This window comes from Eptatretus burgeri, chromosome 2 (assembly GCF_056783735.1).
Source record: "Eptatretus burgeri isolate ZD-2024b chromosome 2, Ebu_testis_v1, whole genome shotgun sequence".
NCBI classification, from domain to species: domain Eukaryota; kingdom Metazoa; phylum Chordata; class Myxini; order Myxiniformes; family Myxinidae; genus Eptatretus; species Eptatretus burgeri.
This window is the reverse complement of record NC_140962.1, coordinates 72475005-72494251: the sequence shown is the minus strand read 5'-3', so window position 1 is coordinate 72494251 and position 19247 is coordinate 72475005. Positions and strand designations below refer to the sequence as shown.

Genomic DNA, 19247 nt, shown 5'->3' with positions numbered 1-19247 from the left:
GACGTCACATTCGCTGTGGCGGTTTTTTTTTTTAACGAATAACAAGCGAAACGGTTGTAGAACGTCGTTTCATGTTTTATCCTTTCACTCGAGAGCACAGGGCTGAGGAGAATTAAAAAATATATATATAATAGTAATTTAAACTCGCTGAGGGAATGAATATTTATTTTGGCGGAAAATGATTTGCGTCACCGGAAGGTCGCGTCATTGACTTCGCTGCTTTAGGCGAGGTTGGTTTTCGGGCCCTTTATGTCCCCTTTTGAGTTCTGGCATCGTCTTGTTGTCCGTTCAAGTTCCTTCACATCCTATTTACGTGGTCCCGGAGAATCTAGTTGGCGTGTTTTATTCCGAAAATTTGGGTTTTTGCCCGGGGTAATGCGAGAAACATGAGGTTTGTGCATAAAGCCTTTGATAGGCCGCAGAAGCCATGTTTAACTTTTTTTTTTTTTTTTAATTTTTTTATTATTTATTTATAAATTTCTTCCCTTCCTCTCTTCTGCCATCACCTTTGGATGTACTTCGTTATGTTTTCGTAACCTTCCCAAGCGAAGCATCATTATTCGAGATTACTTGGTTTGCTCACCCTCGGATCGGATAAACTTTTACTCTTTATCCAGTTCCTCCAAAACGCTTCTTATCCTGTGGTCGGTCACATATTATGTCCCCCCCCCCTCCAGGCCTTTCTCTCCCCCTCTTCCGATTCGATGTTTGTTGTGTTTTCCAAAGTTCTTGAATGAATGTTCGACCGGGTCTCTTCGTACTTGTATTTCTTTGCTCCATGTGCAGTGTACACCCATCCGTCCATTGATGTTGAGTAATGTACTGATGTGGGGGACCTGTGATCGGGGTTGTGGATCCGCTGTTTGGAGAGGTTCTCGGCTGAAAGGATCGAAACCTCGATGATAAGCGATGCCCAGCTGATGATCCGGGCAGTTGGGAAAAAAATCAGTAAATTGCTTGTATGTTAAGGTTACAACTTCATATAAAATAACCTTTGTAAGGTGTGTGTGTTTTTTTTTTTGTTTTTTTTTTGGCTTCCTTGGGACGATGGTGCAGTAATTGGTATGCCTGGTGTTTGCTTAATGGTGAGGGTGGTGGGTTTGGGGTGCTGGGATCCTGAGTTCAAATCTCCCTCGGCTGTTGAATTAATACCAGGTGGGGTTGACTCTCCCTGTCATCCTTCTGAGGTCGCCAAAATGAGTGCCAGCATGCTGGTATCCTGTATCGGAGTGGTGACCCGTCCAGGATTGTGCCCAATAGCCAAGGAGACTGCTTAGGCAGCGCCAACGCTCTGCACTGTGTATGGTTCCAATGGAAGGATTTTGATCTGGTCATGGATTCCCTGTTTGTGAGCAGCGCATGTTGTCTGATTTGTTTCAGGTTGCCTCTGTGTACATAGCTGTGTACATAGCTTCCCCAAGTCTCTGTAGCACACAGAGACCATAATGGCCACGTCGGCCGCAGCGTCGGCTGCTCGACCCCGAATCGGTCTTGAACGGTCGTCTGGTTACAAGACCACACAGGTAATGTGAGCTCCTTTGATACCAATGGCAGGATTGATGTTGGCTGTGTTGGCTATGATGTTGCATTTGTAAACGACTCTTTGAAGGTTTGCACTGCCTGTCATTTCTTCTCTCGCAGGCAACAGCAGAGCAGATCAGAATTCAGATGATCTTGGAGAAAAGTGACTTGGACTTTCCAGAAAAAGTGAAACAGGTCAATGAAGTGTTCCCTCTTTGTGTCAAAAATCTTACTAAAACGGAGCACGCAGTTTTGTGTATGTGTTTGTCTGACCGCGGTACATCACACGTTCAGGCGTTACTTATCCAATCTCAACCAAAGTTGACAGGATGGCTAACGGTCATGCGATGGAGTTTCTAGCAACTTCATTTGCTACCTACCCCTGGGGGGCCGGGGGGGGGGGTGGTTCGACCTTGAGCAAATGCCGTGTGACCGTAAATAGCTTGTTGTGGCATTTTTCCAAGGCTGCTTCGAATAACAGAAGTCGTAACGCCATCTTCAGCATCGTTTTGTGTTATCCTGGCATTTTTTTTCAAGGTTGCTTCCAATAACAAAATTAATATTCTCTCTATCGAGTGCAGCCTGTGGCTGCTGGTTGCATCATTGGTTGGGACGCGGTGATGCCACTGATGCAGTGTCCCCCTTACCAGTACACTGGTATTCATTTTTCCGACCTCGGAAGGATGACAGATTAAGTCAACCTCCTGGTGTATTTTAATTCAGCGGCCAACGGGGCTTGAACTCAGGACCCTAGGATCCCAAGCTGCCACCCTAACCACTAAGCCAACACCAGGCTTTTAAAATCAATAATGATGTCATAATATCAATGCTATTGTAATACAGGGTGTCCCAAAAGTCACCTCAGGATTTAGAAATGAAATAACATTTTTGTTTTTTAATAATTTGTTTTTCTTTTCTTTTCAGAATTTAGATTAACATTTGGAAATTACCCATGGAAAAATTCACAACTGAACAAAGAACCAAAATCGTGGAATTTTCTTTTAAATTTCATCGATCAATTATTCTCACCCAAGGAGCATGGACACCGAATAATTTCGCGAAATTCAGAAATTTCTTGGCCATCACGTCTCCTGATTTGACGCCTCCCGATTATTTCCTTTGGGGTTACCTAAAGGAGCGTGTATACATCAATAAGCCCCATACAATTCAGCAGCTAAAGTTCAACATCTGTGCAGAAATTCGAGGGCTGCAGTCAGAGTTGTTGTCCGCTTTTATGGAAAATGCTGTCGAAAGAGCCCATCTCTGCGAAGCCGAAAATGGAGGACATCTAAGCTGCATCATTTTTCATAAATAAAGCAAATTTATCTCCATTTTGTAAATTTTCTTTTGGTATAAAAATAATCATAACTTATTAAAAAACAAATGTTATTTAATTTCGAAATCCCTCGGTGACTTTTGGGACACTTTAATAATAATACTATCAATAACTAGAGGGGGAGCACTCGGTATAGTGCAAAACCTCCGCCGCCAATACTGCTGGGTCACTTAAGTGAACCTGATATCCTATTCATTGCAGGTCAAAACGGATCAGGCTCTACTGAACCACGATTGAATAAACTAAACGATATTGACGTGCATGTAGAAATGCCAAAAAACTAAAATCAAAATTTCTTTGAAAAAAAAAAGTTGCAAATTTTTTTATTTTCTCCAACAAATTTTTTTTTAGGGGTGGGGGGGTTGGAAATCACTTAAAACATGTAGAAATGCAAAAAAAAATTCAAATATTTTTCAAATAAAATCGAAAAATTTTTTGAAAAAAAAGTTGCAAAATTGTTTTTTTTTCTCTAACAAATTTATTTATTTTTGGTTGGAAATCACTTAAAACATGTAGAAATGCAAAAACAAAAATTCAAATATTTTTTCAAAATGGCCACCATAGCAGCCATATTGGACTTTGGACAAAGTCCAAAATCTAATGGCATGATCATTGGACCATACCTAATCCCCCCACCAAGTTTCGTCGAAATCCGTCCAGGAGTTTTTCCGAAATACTGTTCACAAACAAACAAACAAACAAACAAACAAGCAGTCATAGACTGGTACTTACGAAATCGTCAACTTGACCTCTGACCTTGTCTAATAAAAGCTGTCTCTTGAGAAGGTCGCGACACAAACCAGAAGTTTCTACGATGATTCTGTACCAAACCATCAAAAATCTCCATTTCTCCACGCAATTATTTTATCAAAGTCACAAAACCGTAATATTGGGCCATCCACCAACGATCTTTACATAATCCGACGGCTCAGCGAGTCAGGCATGCGATGATAACCTTTATTGGGATAAAAAAAAATGACTTTTAAACACCATCTTTATCGAAAACACCGTCAGCGCGCACACAGAAAACGTTTACGTGACTCAACGACGCGTCTGCTCGAGCGCACTGCATCACGTGACGACCCGTGACGCGTCGAGTGAAATATTTTTTAAACAATCTTAAAACGTCTCCAAAACATCCGATTCTTACCAGAATTTCGACAACCGAGTTTTAAGCGTCCTAAGTGATCGCAAAAACCGAAGACAAAATTAAAATCGAAGTTAAAACGAACTCGTGACGTCGAGCGAAGCAAAAATACTCCATTTCTCCACATGAATTTACGGAATTATGTTTGACCTCACTATGACCTTGACCTTTGACCGATTTTAACCAAAATCTAATCAGTGTGAGCCGTCACTCTCCTGAATCGCGTTGTGAAATTTGACATTGGTGGCTTCTTCTGTTCTCGAGTTATCGTGCCTACAAACACAAACAAACACACAAACAAGCAGTCATAGACCGGTACTTACGAAATCGTCAACTTGACCTCTGACCTTGTCTAATAAAAGCTGTCTCTTGAGAAGGTAGTGACGCAAACCAGAAGTTTCTACGATGATTCTGTTCCAAACCATCAAAAATCGAATGTTTTGGATGTTTGGCCTCAGTGTGACCTTGACCTTTGACCGATTTTGACCAAAATCTAACCAGCGCTAGCCATCACACTCCTGAATCACGTGGTGTAATTTGACATTGGTAGCTTCTTCTGTTTTCGAGTTATCATTTTTTGGATGTTTGACCTCACTGTGACCTTGACCTTTGACTGATTTCGACCAAAATCTAATCAGCACTTGCCATCACCCTCCTGAATCACGTGGTATAATTTGACATTGGTAGCTTCTTCCGTTACTCGAGTTATCTGTACCAAACCATCAAAAATCGAATATTTGACCTCACTGTGACCTTGACCTTTGACCGATTTCGACCAAAATCTAATCAGCACTTGCCATCACCCTCCTGAATCACGTGGTGTAATTTGACATTGGTAGCTTCTTCCGTTCTCGAGGTATCGTGCCTACAAACAAACAAACAAACAAGCAGTCATAGACTGGTACTTACGAAATCGTCAGCTTGACCTCTGACCTTGTCTAATAAAAGCATGAATCAGTCAGAAGCCCAAGTGGAGCTTGAATTCTGAATTCATTGTGGTCTACGATTTTACACTGGTTTGCAGATAATGAGTCCCAGACAAAAACAAGATTTCTTATAAAAATTCCATTTTTTTGTTTTTATTTTTTTAAAAAGTGATTCAGTACTAGCAGGATATGCCAGATAATAAGTGTATTACTTTTCAGAAGAATCTGATAAAAGACTTATTATTTATTATATATCAGTTTTTCATCGCTGTTCCAGAATTTCGACAACCGAGTTTTAAGTGTGCAAAGCGATCGCAAAAACCGAAGACAAAATAAAAATCGAAGTTAAAACGAACACTTAACGTCGAGCGAAGCAAAAAATCTCCATTTCTTCACGCAAAACCTTAACGTCACTCAACGACGCGTCTGCTCGAGCGCACTGCATCACGTGACGACCCGTGACGCGTCGAGTGAAATATTTTTTATACAATCTTAAAACGTCTCCAAAACATCCAATTTTTACCAGAATTTTAACAACCGAGTTTTAAGCGTCCTAAGCGATCACAAAATTAAAATCAAAGTTAAAACGAACTCGTAACGTCGAGCGAAACAAAATACTCCATTTCTCCACATGAATTTACGGAATTATGTTTGACCTCACTGTGACCTTGACCTTTGACCGATTTTGACCAAAATCTAATCGGCACTAGCCATCACCCTCCTGAATCACGTGGTGTAATTTGACATTGGTAGCTTCTTCCGTTCTCGAGTTATCGTGCCAACAAACAAACAAACTCACAAACAAACAAACAAACAGAAACGGAAGTCATCAATATACTTACGAAATCTTTAGATTTCGTAAGAAAGAAACAAACAAACGGAAGTCATCAATATACTTACGAAATCTTTAGATTTCGTTTGTTTCCTACCTATAATCAAAAATCTTTAGATTTCGTAAGTAGCAAACACACAAACAAACAAACAGAAACGGAAGTGATCAATATACTTACGAAATCTTTAGATTTTGTAAGTAACAAACAGACAGGGGTGAAAACAGTAACCTCCGTCCATCTTCGATGGCGGAGGTTAATGATAACACCCACACCGCCATCCTGGCTGAGCATCATTTTCACACGTAGTGTGAGAAAATTTATAATCTATCTATAATTCCAGCTGTGTGTGTGTGTGTGTGTGTGTGTGTGTGTGTGTGTGTGTGTGTGTGTGTGTGTGTGTGTGTGTGTGTGTGTGTGTGTGTGTGCGTGCGTGCGTGCGCGTGTGTGTCCGCTGTTTCTCGACAACTTCTGGTCCGATCTAATTGAAACTTGCCAGGTATATTGCTGGAGACCTGAGGATGTGCCTTTTCAAGGTTTGATATTAATTGGACAAGTGCTTCCCAAGTTATGGCCATTTATTTACCAAACCAAATGGCAAGAGATGTTGTTGCGTGGGCGTGGCCCGTGGGGAAGGGAAGCACAGCCACGTTCCCCATTACGGGTTACAACGTACGGGCTTCCGGAGAGTGATGACTTCCTGTATTCTAATAATTTCTCGCTTTCTTATGTGCATTTATAGATAATCACAATGGCCCAAGTTATGATCGTTTTCATATTAGACGGTGTATAAATTTTGGGAACATCAGAGTGCTGGTATGCTCCAAACCAGGAAGTAAATTTTTTTCTCTCTCTTCTCGTCTCTTTTTGTTTTTCCTTGCCACGACATTGCGAAAAGGTAAAATACGTTGGTGCTAATTGAATAATTGGGTATTAAAAATAAATTGCGAATAATCGTAACTGCGAATAATATCGAACTTCCGGGTCACGCATGTACCGGCACGTGAGAGCGAAGAAACGGCCTGTGTGGTTTATTTATTAATTTATTATTATTATTATTATTATTATTATTATTATTGTTTTTTTTTTTTTACGGGCACGTACTAGTTGAGGAAAAAGGACTGAAACCGTGTGGTCCTCCACTCTCGTTAGGGAGTGCGTTTTTGCTCGATTTAAATACGTTTTTCGAGTTGTTTAAGTTTTTTTTAATGTTTTTCTGGTGAAAGGTTCAAAGTCACTACAGCTCTCATTCCTGTCAAACTTGGCAAGAAATTTGTCATCATTATGTCCACATAATTTAAATTAATAATCAAAATTCAAGCACTTGCTCTTCCAAGTTTGCAAACGCTGCATTGTTCTCATGTCAGCCTAGTAATGGTACATTAATGTGCCCTGTCAAAATTGGTTACTTGTTTCATGTTTTAAAAGAGGATTCCTCATTGATAAACAGAATGTTCCTCTGATCAAAAGGGTGCTTGTGTGTGTGTGTGTGTATGTGTATGTGTATGTGTGTGTGTATGTGTATGTGTATGTGTATGTGTATGTATATACACATATACACACACACACACACACACACACACACACACACACACACACACACACACACACACGGTGAATCGTGACCTTTCAGGGCATATTGTTCTCTTTCCCTCCCATGCTCTCGACCAGGGGTCTCCAACCTGCGGGCCACATGCGGCCCCTTAGACGGATTTATGCGGCCCGCGGTGCCCTATTAAGTTTACATTACAATGCGGCCTGCGATACTGCCAATTTGTCAGGGTCAATGATCAAAGCGTTCTATAATTTTTATTATGATTTTGATTCATATTAGACGCGTGTTTTTAACACTATTATTCATTTATCATATTCGTTGGCAAGAAAAATATATTCAGCACTAATTTTTGTTTAAATTTCCGCATATTAATTATATATATATATTTTCGGAATTTAGCGTCCTTTTTTTTGGGTGCGGCCCTCCGCCCCTCACCATTTTGGTTTTGTGGTCCCCCGCCCAAAAAGGTTGGAGACCCCTGCTCTGGACCTACTTTAAGCTGCATATAATTTTGATAGAGAAGAAACTGGTGATATTAAAAAGGAATAGTAGGTATTCAAGTAAAGCATTCATATGGGAGTAAGAACCAGACAAGAGGTCATCAACATCAACAAGGCATCCGTCCTTGACTGGGATAGCAGATTGTTTTGAATGCAACTCTGATAACTGTCACTTAACTCCACGACCAGAAGTTTCCTACCTGTAGATGTATCAGTCACTCCATGGAGGGGAATTGCATCTTTCTGAGCATGTACAAGGTGAAAGTAAGTGCAGTGTCTCAGTCAGTTCCATCATGCAAATGTTTAGTCCATCAGTCACGAGCAGTCACCTCGTCATTTGTTTCACACTTTCAGTTTGATTGAAGTTTCTGAAGCAACTGTTTCAATTGGGAATGAATTTTTTTTGAGTTTAAGTATTGGCACGTCCTTGCCATGTGTTAGTTGGTTTCCAGTTTTAGTACATTCACTGGGGAACTTGCATGTCACCAATAATGGTTTGGCTTGAATTTCAAAAATTGACTTCCATTTTTCTTTTGATGATGTCTTGTGGGGTGTTTATGGGTGCAAGTTATGGTCGAGGACCAACAGATAAGCTCTTCAATCGTGCTGATTTACTCCCCAGAAAGAAAGCGGTAGCTATCTTGTAGGAAATAATTGAGACTCCTTAATTTGATTAGTCTTGCTTGGATTGAACACACCCGGTAATACGGAACTTTCAAAATGATGCATGAATGTCGAGGCCCTTCGCGCACGTGCGATGTGCACATTTTCAGTGACTCGGTTCTGCTCACCGGACGCTTTTAACCTGCCGTTGCTCTCGCAAAATCTGAAATTAAAATAGTTTCTTTAAATATAATTTTCAGCATCAAGGTGAAAGGGTGGTGATTTCAAAATGTTCACCATAATTGTGGTCCTGGATACAAATCTGACTTGAGAAATATCCGTATTTGAGTGGTGTCGAGTTCCTTCCTTTCTCACTCGCACACATACACACACACACCATTTATAGTGGATCCTCAGATATGACCTTCCCATAGATGTTGAGAAGTGACCAAACCAAATATGTTGTCTTCCTCTGGAAATTCTGCCTGAATGTTGGTAACTATGGCCTCGGCTTTCCAATAGCAGACGACCATCAAATTAATCCCCCAGCCTTCCATGTTCACGTGAGGAACCGCACCGGATTTGTGCAGCCTCTGGAGTTCGCACAATTAATGAGTTGTCACACTTTCTGAACTCCCCCACAAAACAGATGGCTTGCAACTTGCCACACTGCAGAGGCACACCCCTTTCTCGCAGTTACTTTTCAAAGTATTTTTGGCTTCTTTTAGAAACTTTGTGAGCCATTTTGGGTAACGATCCTTATCGGACACGTATGATATACATTTGTCTGCCCTGGTACTCAGTGTTTCTGCACATGCATGCTGTGCATTCTGGGGTGGATTACATCATTTTGAAAGCGGGGTTCACTCGTGGATTGGCAAATTAAGGAGAAATGGGACGTTGGCTGCACTTTAATAAAATTGGCAAGATGGTACGATTTGGCAATTTATTTTTCTCCGGTTTAAAATACGAAATGTTGTCTTTTGCCCCCTTCCAACCAATATGAAATGTTGCATTCTTTCCATCTTGTCAGTCAACCTGCCTTCCTGTCATTCTTTTAATGTGTAATTTTGAATATTGGTTTGACCATTTGTATTACTTGTGACATTTATCCCAATCTTTTGTACTTTTTTACCCTCTAATTTGGCCAATTAATTAATTGATTAATGATAAATACTGTAAGAATCCTGCTTCTTCATATAATTGCCCCCCCCATGAATCGTGAACAGCCCGGAACCTATCACCCTTTTCACCCCTCAGCCCGAATTGGGCTAAGGGGTATTGTCACAAGCGTTGTCCGTCCGGGCGTCTGTCAACTTTTGGTTTCTGTAAATTTCGAGGAGAACGCCTTGTCCGATTAAATCCATTTTTGCAGTGTGTGTTGGGGCTGGTCGAGGAAGGTTCCTTTCGATAATGAGTGCAATTTGATTCTCAGCTCGGCCACCAGGGGGCCAAAACTGAAAACCTAGAAAATGGCTATTTCTCCTGAACGAATGGCTGGATCATCGCCAAATTTTTATCACAGGTATATCTGATGAGGATACATGATTTATAACCCGGGTTTTTGATTTGACCAACTTTTCAAGGTCACAGAGGTCAAAGTTCATACTTCGGTGTTCGGGCGTCCGTCAACTTTTGGTTTCCGTCAATTTCGAGGAGCACGCCTTGTCCGATTAAATCCATTTTTGCAGGGTATGTTGGGGTTGATTAGAGGAAGGTTCCTTTTGAAAATGGGCTCGCTGCGATTTTCAATGTGGCCTCCATGGCAGCCATCTTGAAATTGGTTTCCGTCCATTTCGAGGAGAACGCCTTGTCCGATTAAATCCATTTTTGCAGGGTGTGTTGGGGTTTGAGTAGAGGAAGGTTCCTTTCGAAAATGGGCGCGCTGCGATTTTCACAAGCCGCCACGGTAGCCATCTTGAAGTCTGATTGATTTTCGAGATGACGTCCAACGTGCTCCAACTGACTGCATCATCATGATATCACTGCCTCCATTTATAATGCATGGGCTGAGGGGTTACGCCTGCTTTGCGGAGCTATTTTTCCCATTGAAACAATACCCTGACAATCGCGGCATTTTCTAGGAACGTATACCCCATGAATAGTCGGGTCTGACTGCTCTGTTTGCTTGATCGTATGCATTTTGTATTCTCAGAAGTGGCCTCTGCTTTTTGACTTGTTTACCTTTCTCTATCACTTTTTTATTTATTTATTTTTGAATCTTCTGTTTTCAAATTTTCAAATTTAGTTGATGGAGGTAACAGGACGAGATGAGGAACAATGCACTGTGGCTCTGCATGACAGCGATGGAGATGTGACAAAAGCAACAGAGGAGCTTTTGGAGGGAAATTTGGACACGGTATGGAGGTGATGGTGTGTTTGTGTTTTTATTTTTCCATTTGAGGTGGGTGCAAATAGCTGGCTGTGGAAAAAGTGCCACTTCACCTTGCCGTGTATGTTGTTATACCATGAATAATTATTGCAAGCTGTAAAGTGGAAGTAAATTAGTATAGGTCAACCTGTCACTCTCTTCATAGTGTGTGTTGTTCAAAGCAGTGTACAAGAGCAAACACACAGATACTTTGCAGCCGCAGACCGTGATGTGGTTGTTTCCCCGCACACGTGAAGGAAAATGTAGGGTTTACCTAGTCGGTGTTCGTCTTATTGGTAAACCAGTGTTTCTGGGGCCCTAAAACTCTTCCCTACACTCACAAATGAATGGGGTCGGGGATAATTTAATTTTGCCTTTCACATAGCTGCAAAGGTTTAGGTAGTGTCGTGGATAGTAGAAAATCGTGCAAATTATAAAACAAGCATCAAATTTGGCATTTCTGTTCTGCAGGGCTTTCTGATCAAATCTGCCTGATTGGCCATTTGAAAATCCAAATTTTGAAAAATTTGAAAGAAAAAAAAAAAAAAATTCAAAAAAATTTGAAGTCACAGCTGGCTGAAATTCTTGAAGCGCAAGTGAACATCCCAGACAGAGAACCAAGGAGAGATGCAGTCATCATTGATGGCTCAGCACTTATCAATGCGCTACCTCCATGCACTTCAAAGATATTTGATGACTATGCTAAAGAAGACATCATCCCAAAGGTGGAATCCTGTCGTGCCAGGTCCGAGAGGGTGGACGTAGTGTTTGATGTGTACAAGAAGTCAAGTCTGAAGTCCGACTCAAGGTCGAAAAGGGGGCAAGGAATCAGAAGAAGAGTGCCAGGAACCAGTAAGACCCCAAGTAACTGGAGAAGCTTTCCTCGAGATGACAGCAACAAGACTGAGCTGTTTCACTTCCTTGCGGAAAAGATGTGTGAAGCACAGACGACAAGCACAGTCATTGTCACAAAAGGAGAAGATGCCATTAGCAACACAAGGAAGTCACTGGATGCTGTGTCTCCATGTTGTCATGAAGAAGCTGACACTCAAATATTTGTACACGCCAGGGATGCAACGACGGATGGTCGCAAGTCCATTGTCATTTAGGCTAATGACACAGACGTACTAGTCATAGCAATATCTGAACTGCCATCCTTACAGGAACTAGGTCTTGAGAACATGTGGATTGCCTTTGGCCAAGGTGCCAAGGCATGATGGATTCCAGTCCATGAGGTAGTTTCTGCAATAGGGCCTGAGAAAGCTTGAGGTATCCCATACTTCCATGCCTTCACTGGATGTGACGTCGTGTCTGCCTTCCACGGTAAAGGGAAGAAAACTGCATGGCAGACTTGGAACGTCTTTGATGATGTTTCTGAAACATTCACCAATGTCAGCCAGCATCCAACATTGATTCGTGATCTTGACTTTTTCGAATTTTTTTTTTCTTCAGATTTTTCAAAATTTGGATTTTCAAATGGCCAATCAGGCAGATTTGATTAGAATCCCCTCTATAACAAATGTGCCAAATTTGTTGCTTGCATTATCATTTGCACGATTCCTCTCAAAAATTGCTGTTATCTGCCCCACTAAGGTACTGTTACGGCTGTGGAAATTCGCAAACCACCATTCAGGGCCCGTAGGTGAGATAACTCGAAGTACATGTGTAGTTAGCCCCAAACCCGTTGTTTAGAGGGAATAAATGTGATTCATTCGGGCTGCGACGCTTTGAGATAGCCGTTTTTCTGTTCTATCTTTATTTTGAACCAACCACGTCTCAATCGCCATCACACAACAACCACCTTAACCACCACACCAGCCATCGTCACCAACGACAACCACGCTCCAACCCTCAGACAACAACAACAACGCCAACAGCCACGACCTTTACCTTCACAACTCAATCCCGCAAACATCGCATCACCGTCATTCCCAAACGGCACCATAACCATCAAACCACCACCGATAAACCCTCCACCACCCTCACCTCTCTCCTTCTACGGCCATTCCCGCACCACCTGTGAACACTGAGCGTCGGGCTGTCTTGGGCTCGTTCAAGATACGCACTGAGCCGCGAGTGCAAATAGCGGCCTTTCCGAGGGAGAATTCGGATCAAGAACGCTACACGCCCACTTCTGATCCGTCCAATTAGCAAGCGCGGAGCGGCTTGGCCCCGCCTCCAGGTGCGTCTGTGTGAAATCGATATATGCAAATTCTAGTATCAGGGGAGGTTCACGCCCACTTTTCCTCCGTCCAATTGGCGAGCGTGGCTCCACCCCCGAGGTCATCCTGATCCGGAAATTTGCATATTGTTTTCTCCTGCCAGCTTATAAAACGGCGAACGCAAGGCGAATCGTGGCAGAGTGTGGCAGTAGCAGTGTGTGTCGGCAGGGCAGAGTGAGTCGAGTCATCGGTGTGGCGAAGGCATCGAGTTGGGTTCTGGAGTCGGCGGAGAAGAGTTGTGGGAAGAGGCTAAGGAGTTCGGGTCTGAGGCGAGAAGGACGGCGGTCGGCGACGAGGTCGCGGTGTGAGATAGCTCGTCGCGGGACCCAAGCCAGCCAGCCATTTTCCTCCCCAGGGCATCAACAATTCCCCCTTTCCCCCGTGCTGAGATAGTGCAAAAAGGGGGCCCCATTCCCACCCCACTCCAAACGTCGTGCCAAGGAGCACGGAGTCGGGGCACAGCCACGCGGCCACATCTGCGGCTCGTCCGCCAACGCGTCACGAGGACGCGGGTAGGACCCACCCGGTCTCGCGGACCTGGCCGCTCCTTCAGGTCACGTGCACATATTGGCCTACAGGCCCGTCTGTCCCCTTGTCTATGAGGGTGGCTTCTTTCCTTCGCTTTTGAGTAAATGTGTGTTGGCGCCGTCTGTAAAGTAGAACTGTATAAGTGTTGCCGTGTGTGCGCGTAGTCTGTAGTAACTCTGCGTCGTTTCTTTTGTTTTAACTGCTACATGTGCATTTTGACTGTTTGGCCGTATATGTTTTCCGTGTGTCGCGTTTGTGTGCTTTCCGTGTGTCGCGTAATAAATGTGCATTGTGTGAACTGTTTTCCCGTTTCGCTTCGTCGTCTTTATTGACCCTCCATCCTGCTTCACGTAAAGGGTTCGTAGTGGGCTTAATACGCCCAATAATTCATCGGAACCGTCGAGGCTGAAGATAACACCGCTCGGTTATCACTGAAGCACGGAACGGACCGCTTAAGCGGTTCGTGTCCGGAGTCGGCCTGTGGCATGGTGCGATCGCCCGGTCGACCATTCGCGCAGGTACTTAGGTAGATCAAATTTGGCGAGCGACCCTATCCTGCGCGGGTGTGCAATTGGCACGATCGTGGTGAGGTTAAACCCCCACCTGTGACGAGCTCCCGGCGTTGTTCCGAGAGGGTCACGACTGAATTGTGCGTCCGGTGGGCGAGGCGGCCGCCATTCGAGTCGAGCGGCCGATCGCACGCCGGCGGGCGCGAATTCGCAGCAGTACTATAGAGAGATTTAGAAGATAAATTCAATAAAAAATTCCACTGATTATTGCTGTGTACGATGCTGATTGACGCTGTGTTCTTTGGTGATCAATAAAGCCTCCATCTCCTAAATTGTGCCATCGTCCTCGTCTTGTTATTGCACAAGACTGCTTCAAGTAGCACTAAAGTAATTATTATTATTATTTTTTTTTTCCAAAGCGATTTTGATATTTTTTAACTGAAGTACCTTCCTGTATAAAGCTACCTGAACACTGGGGTATCATGTTCTATGAACTATTTTTTTTTTCTTGGTTTCTGACCATTCAGGAATGTGAATACCATATATCCTCACTTCACGAACAAGTTCCATTCCTACGACTTGATCATTAAGTGAATTGGTCGATAAGTGAGGAGCCTCCCCTTACCGATATTTCAAGCATACTGGTATTGGGTTTGTGTCAACCATCTTTAGATATTGTTTTAATGTCACCTTTGCACCATTTATAACATTTTTAGTATATTTTTAAATGTTTATATACTAGTATACTGTAATAAACAGAATAGAGGAAATCAGCTCTAATATACATTACTTAGGTTTGCATACTGTAAATACAGGTAATCGTTTTTATTTATTCTGAATAAAGAAAAGGTCGAAAGGAAACTCCAACTTGATAACTTTGTTTTAATTTGCATAACTCTTACATATTGCAGAACATAAAAATACAATCGGCAAAATTATAAAAATGATGTACCAAAAAAATTAAAGTTCTAAAAGTAGACATTCAGATTAACATTTTAGTCATCGAATCCTTCAAAGTGAAGTCGTGGTTCGGGGTCCTCGCGCTGAGACGCCGCGCTGCCGTTTCCACAACCAAAGTTCTCGTACAGCGTTCAATACCGACTGGTCGTAAGGCCGCGCAGTCGTTAAACATGTTGGTCGTTAAGTGAGGAGTGCCTGTGTGTGTGTGTGTGTGTGTGTGTGTGTGTGTGTGTGTGTGTGTGTGTGTGTGTGTGTGTGTGTGTGTCGTGTGTGTGTGTGTGTGTGTGTGTGTGTGTGTGTGTATATATATATATATATATATGTGTATGTATATATATATATGTGTGTATGTATATATATATGTGTATGTATATGTATATATATATATATATATATATATATATATATGTGTATATATATATGTGTATATATATATATATATATATATATATATATATATATATATATATATATATATATATATATATATATATATATATATATATATATATATATATATATATATATATATATAATAGTTACGGTGCCGGGGTCGTCGGCTGCCAACCGACCGCTCTGAACGGAGCTGCAAGTTGAGTCGGCCCGACCGATCGCCCGGAATATAGATCGTCGACGGGTCCTTGTACAAGAACCGAAATACACCAATGGGCAGATCACGTGGGGTAGGGTCGATTGCCAATCTTCAATGTACTTAAATACCCACGTGATCCAACTACCGGGGTATTCCACCCTCGACGGAACTCGTACGGAACAAACTGCTGAGGCGAGCCTGTCCCGTGCGCGATTCCGAGCGGCTTAATCGCCGAGAACCGTCGGTCCAAATGTCCCCCTTTTACGGCAAACCAACAGCTTTCTGACTCCCAACACACGAAATGCTCAGTCAATGAAAGAATCGACGTGACGAGCTGAAAACATTTAACAATTGGGGTATTATTGATAATGGGGAACTTGGGAAGCACGTAAGAGCAGAACTATTCCGACTATACGAAATGCAATGCAAAGATTTACAGCACACAAAGCACTTAACAATTTCCCACTTATTATACGGGCCCACGGACACACGTACGCACACACACCAAAGAAATGCTGACAGAGGCCTTTAATAACGAGCTCCAGCTCGGAGGACAGGTGAGCTGAAACCCAGAGCCTATCTCGAACCTCTCCACCTCGTGTGGTCTTCAAGTTGTTCGGACCCGGGCTCCAGCGAGAGCGAGCTGTATCCAATTGCCGTGAGCTGCGATCCTTCCCGAGCTCCCGCGAATCCTCCCGCGCTTCTCAACACGTGCTGGTGAGACGAGGTGCCGATCCTTCCCGTCGATGCGTCGCTTCCCCGAGGAACCACCTCCAAAAAGAGGTCGATGAGTCTCACCAAGCCGGGAATCAAACTGAGGACAAAGAGCTCCACGAACCAAGAAGAAGAATCCACCATTCGCAGCTCGAGCCGAGCAACTGGCTCAACTTTCTTCCAAACAAAGCAGCTCTCCAAAAAGCCTACCGAGCCAAGCAGGACCCGAAGCTCTGCTGAACAACTCCTCTGCAGAAGCAAAAAGCTTCCGAAGGCCTCAACCCGAACCCAAGCCAAACAGGACCCGAAGGTCTGCTGAACGACTACTCAGCAACTCACTTCTCCAACTCCGAACACGAACAAAGAAAGGATCTCCTCTTATCCTTCTCCGCCCCCTCCCCCCCGCGCCCGGCGTGACTCATGCCCTTGTGATCCATCCCCCGCTCAACTACGGGTGGGAGGGAGTTGTTGACATCATGAATCACGGGATGGCAGGGTTCTTCTTCCTCTTCGCAGAAGAGGGGGAGGGACGTCTCCATTGTTTAGTTCCCAAACTATTAAATCGATCCGCAGCACATCTAATGGATTTCTAAACATTTAAGCAATGGAAGGTGAGCTATCTATGGAACAAGCACTTATCGACATAGCTGGCTAAAGGAACCTGTATGTTGTGTGCAATCGAATTCCAAATTCGAAACAATGTATTTTTATATTTATATTTTTATATATATATATATATATATATATATATATATATATATATATATATATATATATATATATATATATTTATATATATATATATTTTTTTGCAGGGATGGGGTTCATGGATGATTTTACTGCAATTTGAATTCTTTGGAAATTGTGGTTGACAGAACTGAAATGCAGTATACTTTCCTTTCAGTGGTTTATTGCAAGGCTGGTACTCGAACCTACCTTTGACTTGCCCTCGTGGTGCTTTGCAAACTGTCACCGAATAAGAAGCCCTTTTGAGGGGATGTTTAGCTGGCTGTCCTGTCTTATGGCATTCACTTGTGGACATGAAAGATTCTATGGTAGTTTTCATAACAAGCCATTGTGCTGATACCCTGCCAAAAATCTAACCCCTACCAACCCCACCCCCACTAAATGTCGTTCTCCATTTTGTACATTTCCCTGTTTGTGACCATGCAGTGGAGGAGTGAAGTGTCTTGAGTTCATGCTTGATTCTTGAAGCTTGTCACTTGATTGTTCTCATAGTAATGATGTCCCACAGCTGGTCTGGGTGTAGCAGTAATGACTGTTTATCAATTCCTCAAAGCACATTCCTCTTGCATTATTGGCCAAGAGATGCATAGTGCAGACGCTGTTTGTGAAGATTTTTTTTCCTTTCTGCTCAAGACTTCTCTTGGGATGAACCAAAATTATGACCATTTGTAAGTGCTTCTGAACTGTAGATTAATGACGTTTTATGGATGACAGTGCTGATATTATGGAAACCTGGTTTGTTAAAATATCATCTCTCTGAATGTCTTTTCCCTCTTCCACCTTGTACAGGGCTTGTGGAAAACTGTTGGACGGAAACCTAGAGTAGGGGGTACGGCATCTGGAGGCGCTGGTGGATCTGGACAGCGTGGGACGGATGCTTCTATCGCACCTGTTGCCGGGGAGGGAAGAGAGAGAGATGGGATGAGTGGTGGAGGGGCAAGGGGTGGAAGAATGGCAGGTGGAGGACTCCGCAGAGGGCGAGGACCGTTGGGGAGGTTGAGAGAAGGTGAGTTTGAGTTCCTCATGTGTGGTCTGTTACTTTTGTTTCAAAAGTGAATATATTGTAGTTCTTGACCACCTTTCGTGTTTTGTGGACTTTTTCATGTCCACGCACTGTCTATCTTGCAGGTTTATTACCTCTGCCACTGCAGGTGGATGGATGTTACGTTTTCACCCCAGGCTGTTTGTCTGTGGACGGTTTCGGACGAAATTTGGTTGATAGGTTGGGAGTGTGACGAGGACAAATTGAATAGATTTTGGTGAAGATCTGGATACTAGAGTTTTTTTTAAGTGATTATTCACTCTTGAATGATGGGGCTAAAAACTATATATAGCACAATGTTTCAAAGTTCTAGATGGATTTGGACAAAACTTTGTGGACAGGTTGGATGTGTGACAGAAAATTCATTACATTTTGGTGAAGATCCGGATACTATAATTTTTAAAGTGATTCTTCACCATTGAAAGATTGGGCCAAAAGCTATAAATAGAATGGTATCTCAAAACGTTATGGATGCATTATGACAAAACTAGATGGATGAGTTGGGTAGGTGACGAGAACAAGATAATTAGGTTTTGGTTAAGGTTCAGATGTAGATCCAGCCTATCGGTGGGACACACAACGTAAATTGTTCAGCCTGGCAGTGGTATGCGCCTTACAGAGTGCCGTTTATCGTTTAACTTTGCTTTTGGTGGGAGCATGGGGATTTGCGATGGTGCACCATCGATTTTGCTCCAGTTTTGAATTGTCCTGCAATCTTCACATTCTGGGTAATATCAAATTGAACCTTGAATGCACTCAATGCAGGTGCTGACTCGAACTGTTGTTTTCTCTTGGTGCAATACTCAGAGGGCACAAACATATTCGACCGCATTGGTGAGGTGTGAGTAAATATTGTCATGAGATGATGCAAATTTCTTTCTTTCTTTCTTTCTTTTGAAGACTAAACTTCTGTAAACCGTAATGCTATGACCTGGCAATTGTCGATGCATCTCTGAACCTTGCGGAATTGAAAACTGCTTTGTCGATCTCCACCAAATTTACCATATGTGCTCAGGGTATCAAGAAATTGCTATGAAATAAATCTTCTATCCCACGAGGGTCATTAACCGGTCACAGAGGGAGGTGTATTGATGTTATATTTTGTTTCTGAAGTGAGTGGATATTACGAGTTCACAAGCTACAA

The 19247-nt window shown here is 42.7% G+C and overlaps 1 protein-coding gene across 3 annotated transcripts in view; it reads left to right on the top strand.

The window, feature by feature from the left end:
• Positions 1-90: 90 nt before the first annotated feature.
• LOC147032307 (ubiquitin-associated protein 2-like) overlaps positions 91-19247 on the top strand; it is a 149845-nt gene continuing 130688 nt past the window's right edge. For 2 of the 3 annotated variants that reach the window (XM_085869799.1, XM_085869797.1), the window contains exons 1-5: positions 225-391; positions 1381-1523; positions 1642-1716; positions 10667-10777; positions 17851-18067. In XM_085869799.1, coding sequence (XP_085725925.1) covers positions 1446-1523; positions 1642-1716; positions 10667-10777; positions 17851-18067 — 481 coding nt within the window. In that variant the 5' untranslated portion in view covers positions 225-391; positions 1381-1445. Of the gene's footprint in view, positions 392-1380; positions 1524-1641; positions 1717-10666; positions 10778-17850; positions 18068-19247 lie in introns of all 3 variants that reach the window. The other variant, XM_085869798.1, reaches the window with a different exon arrangement.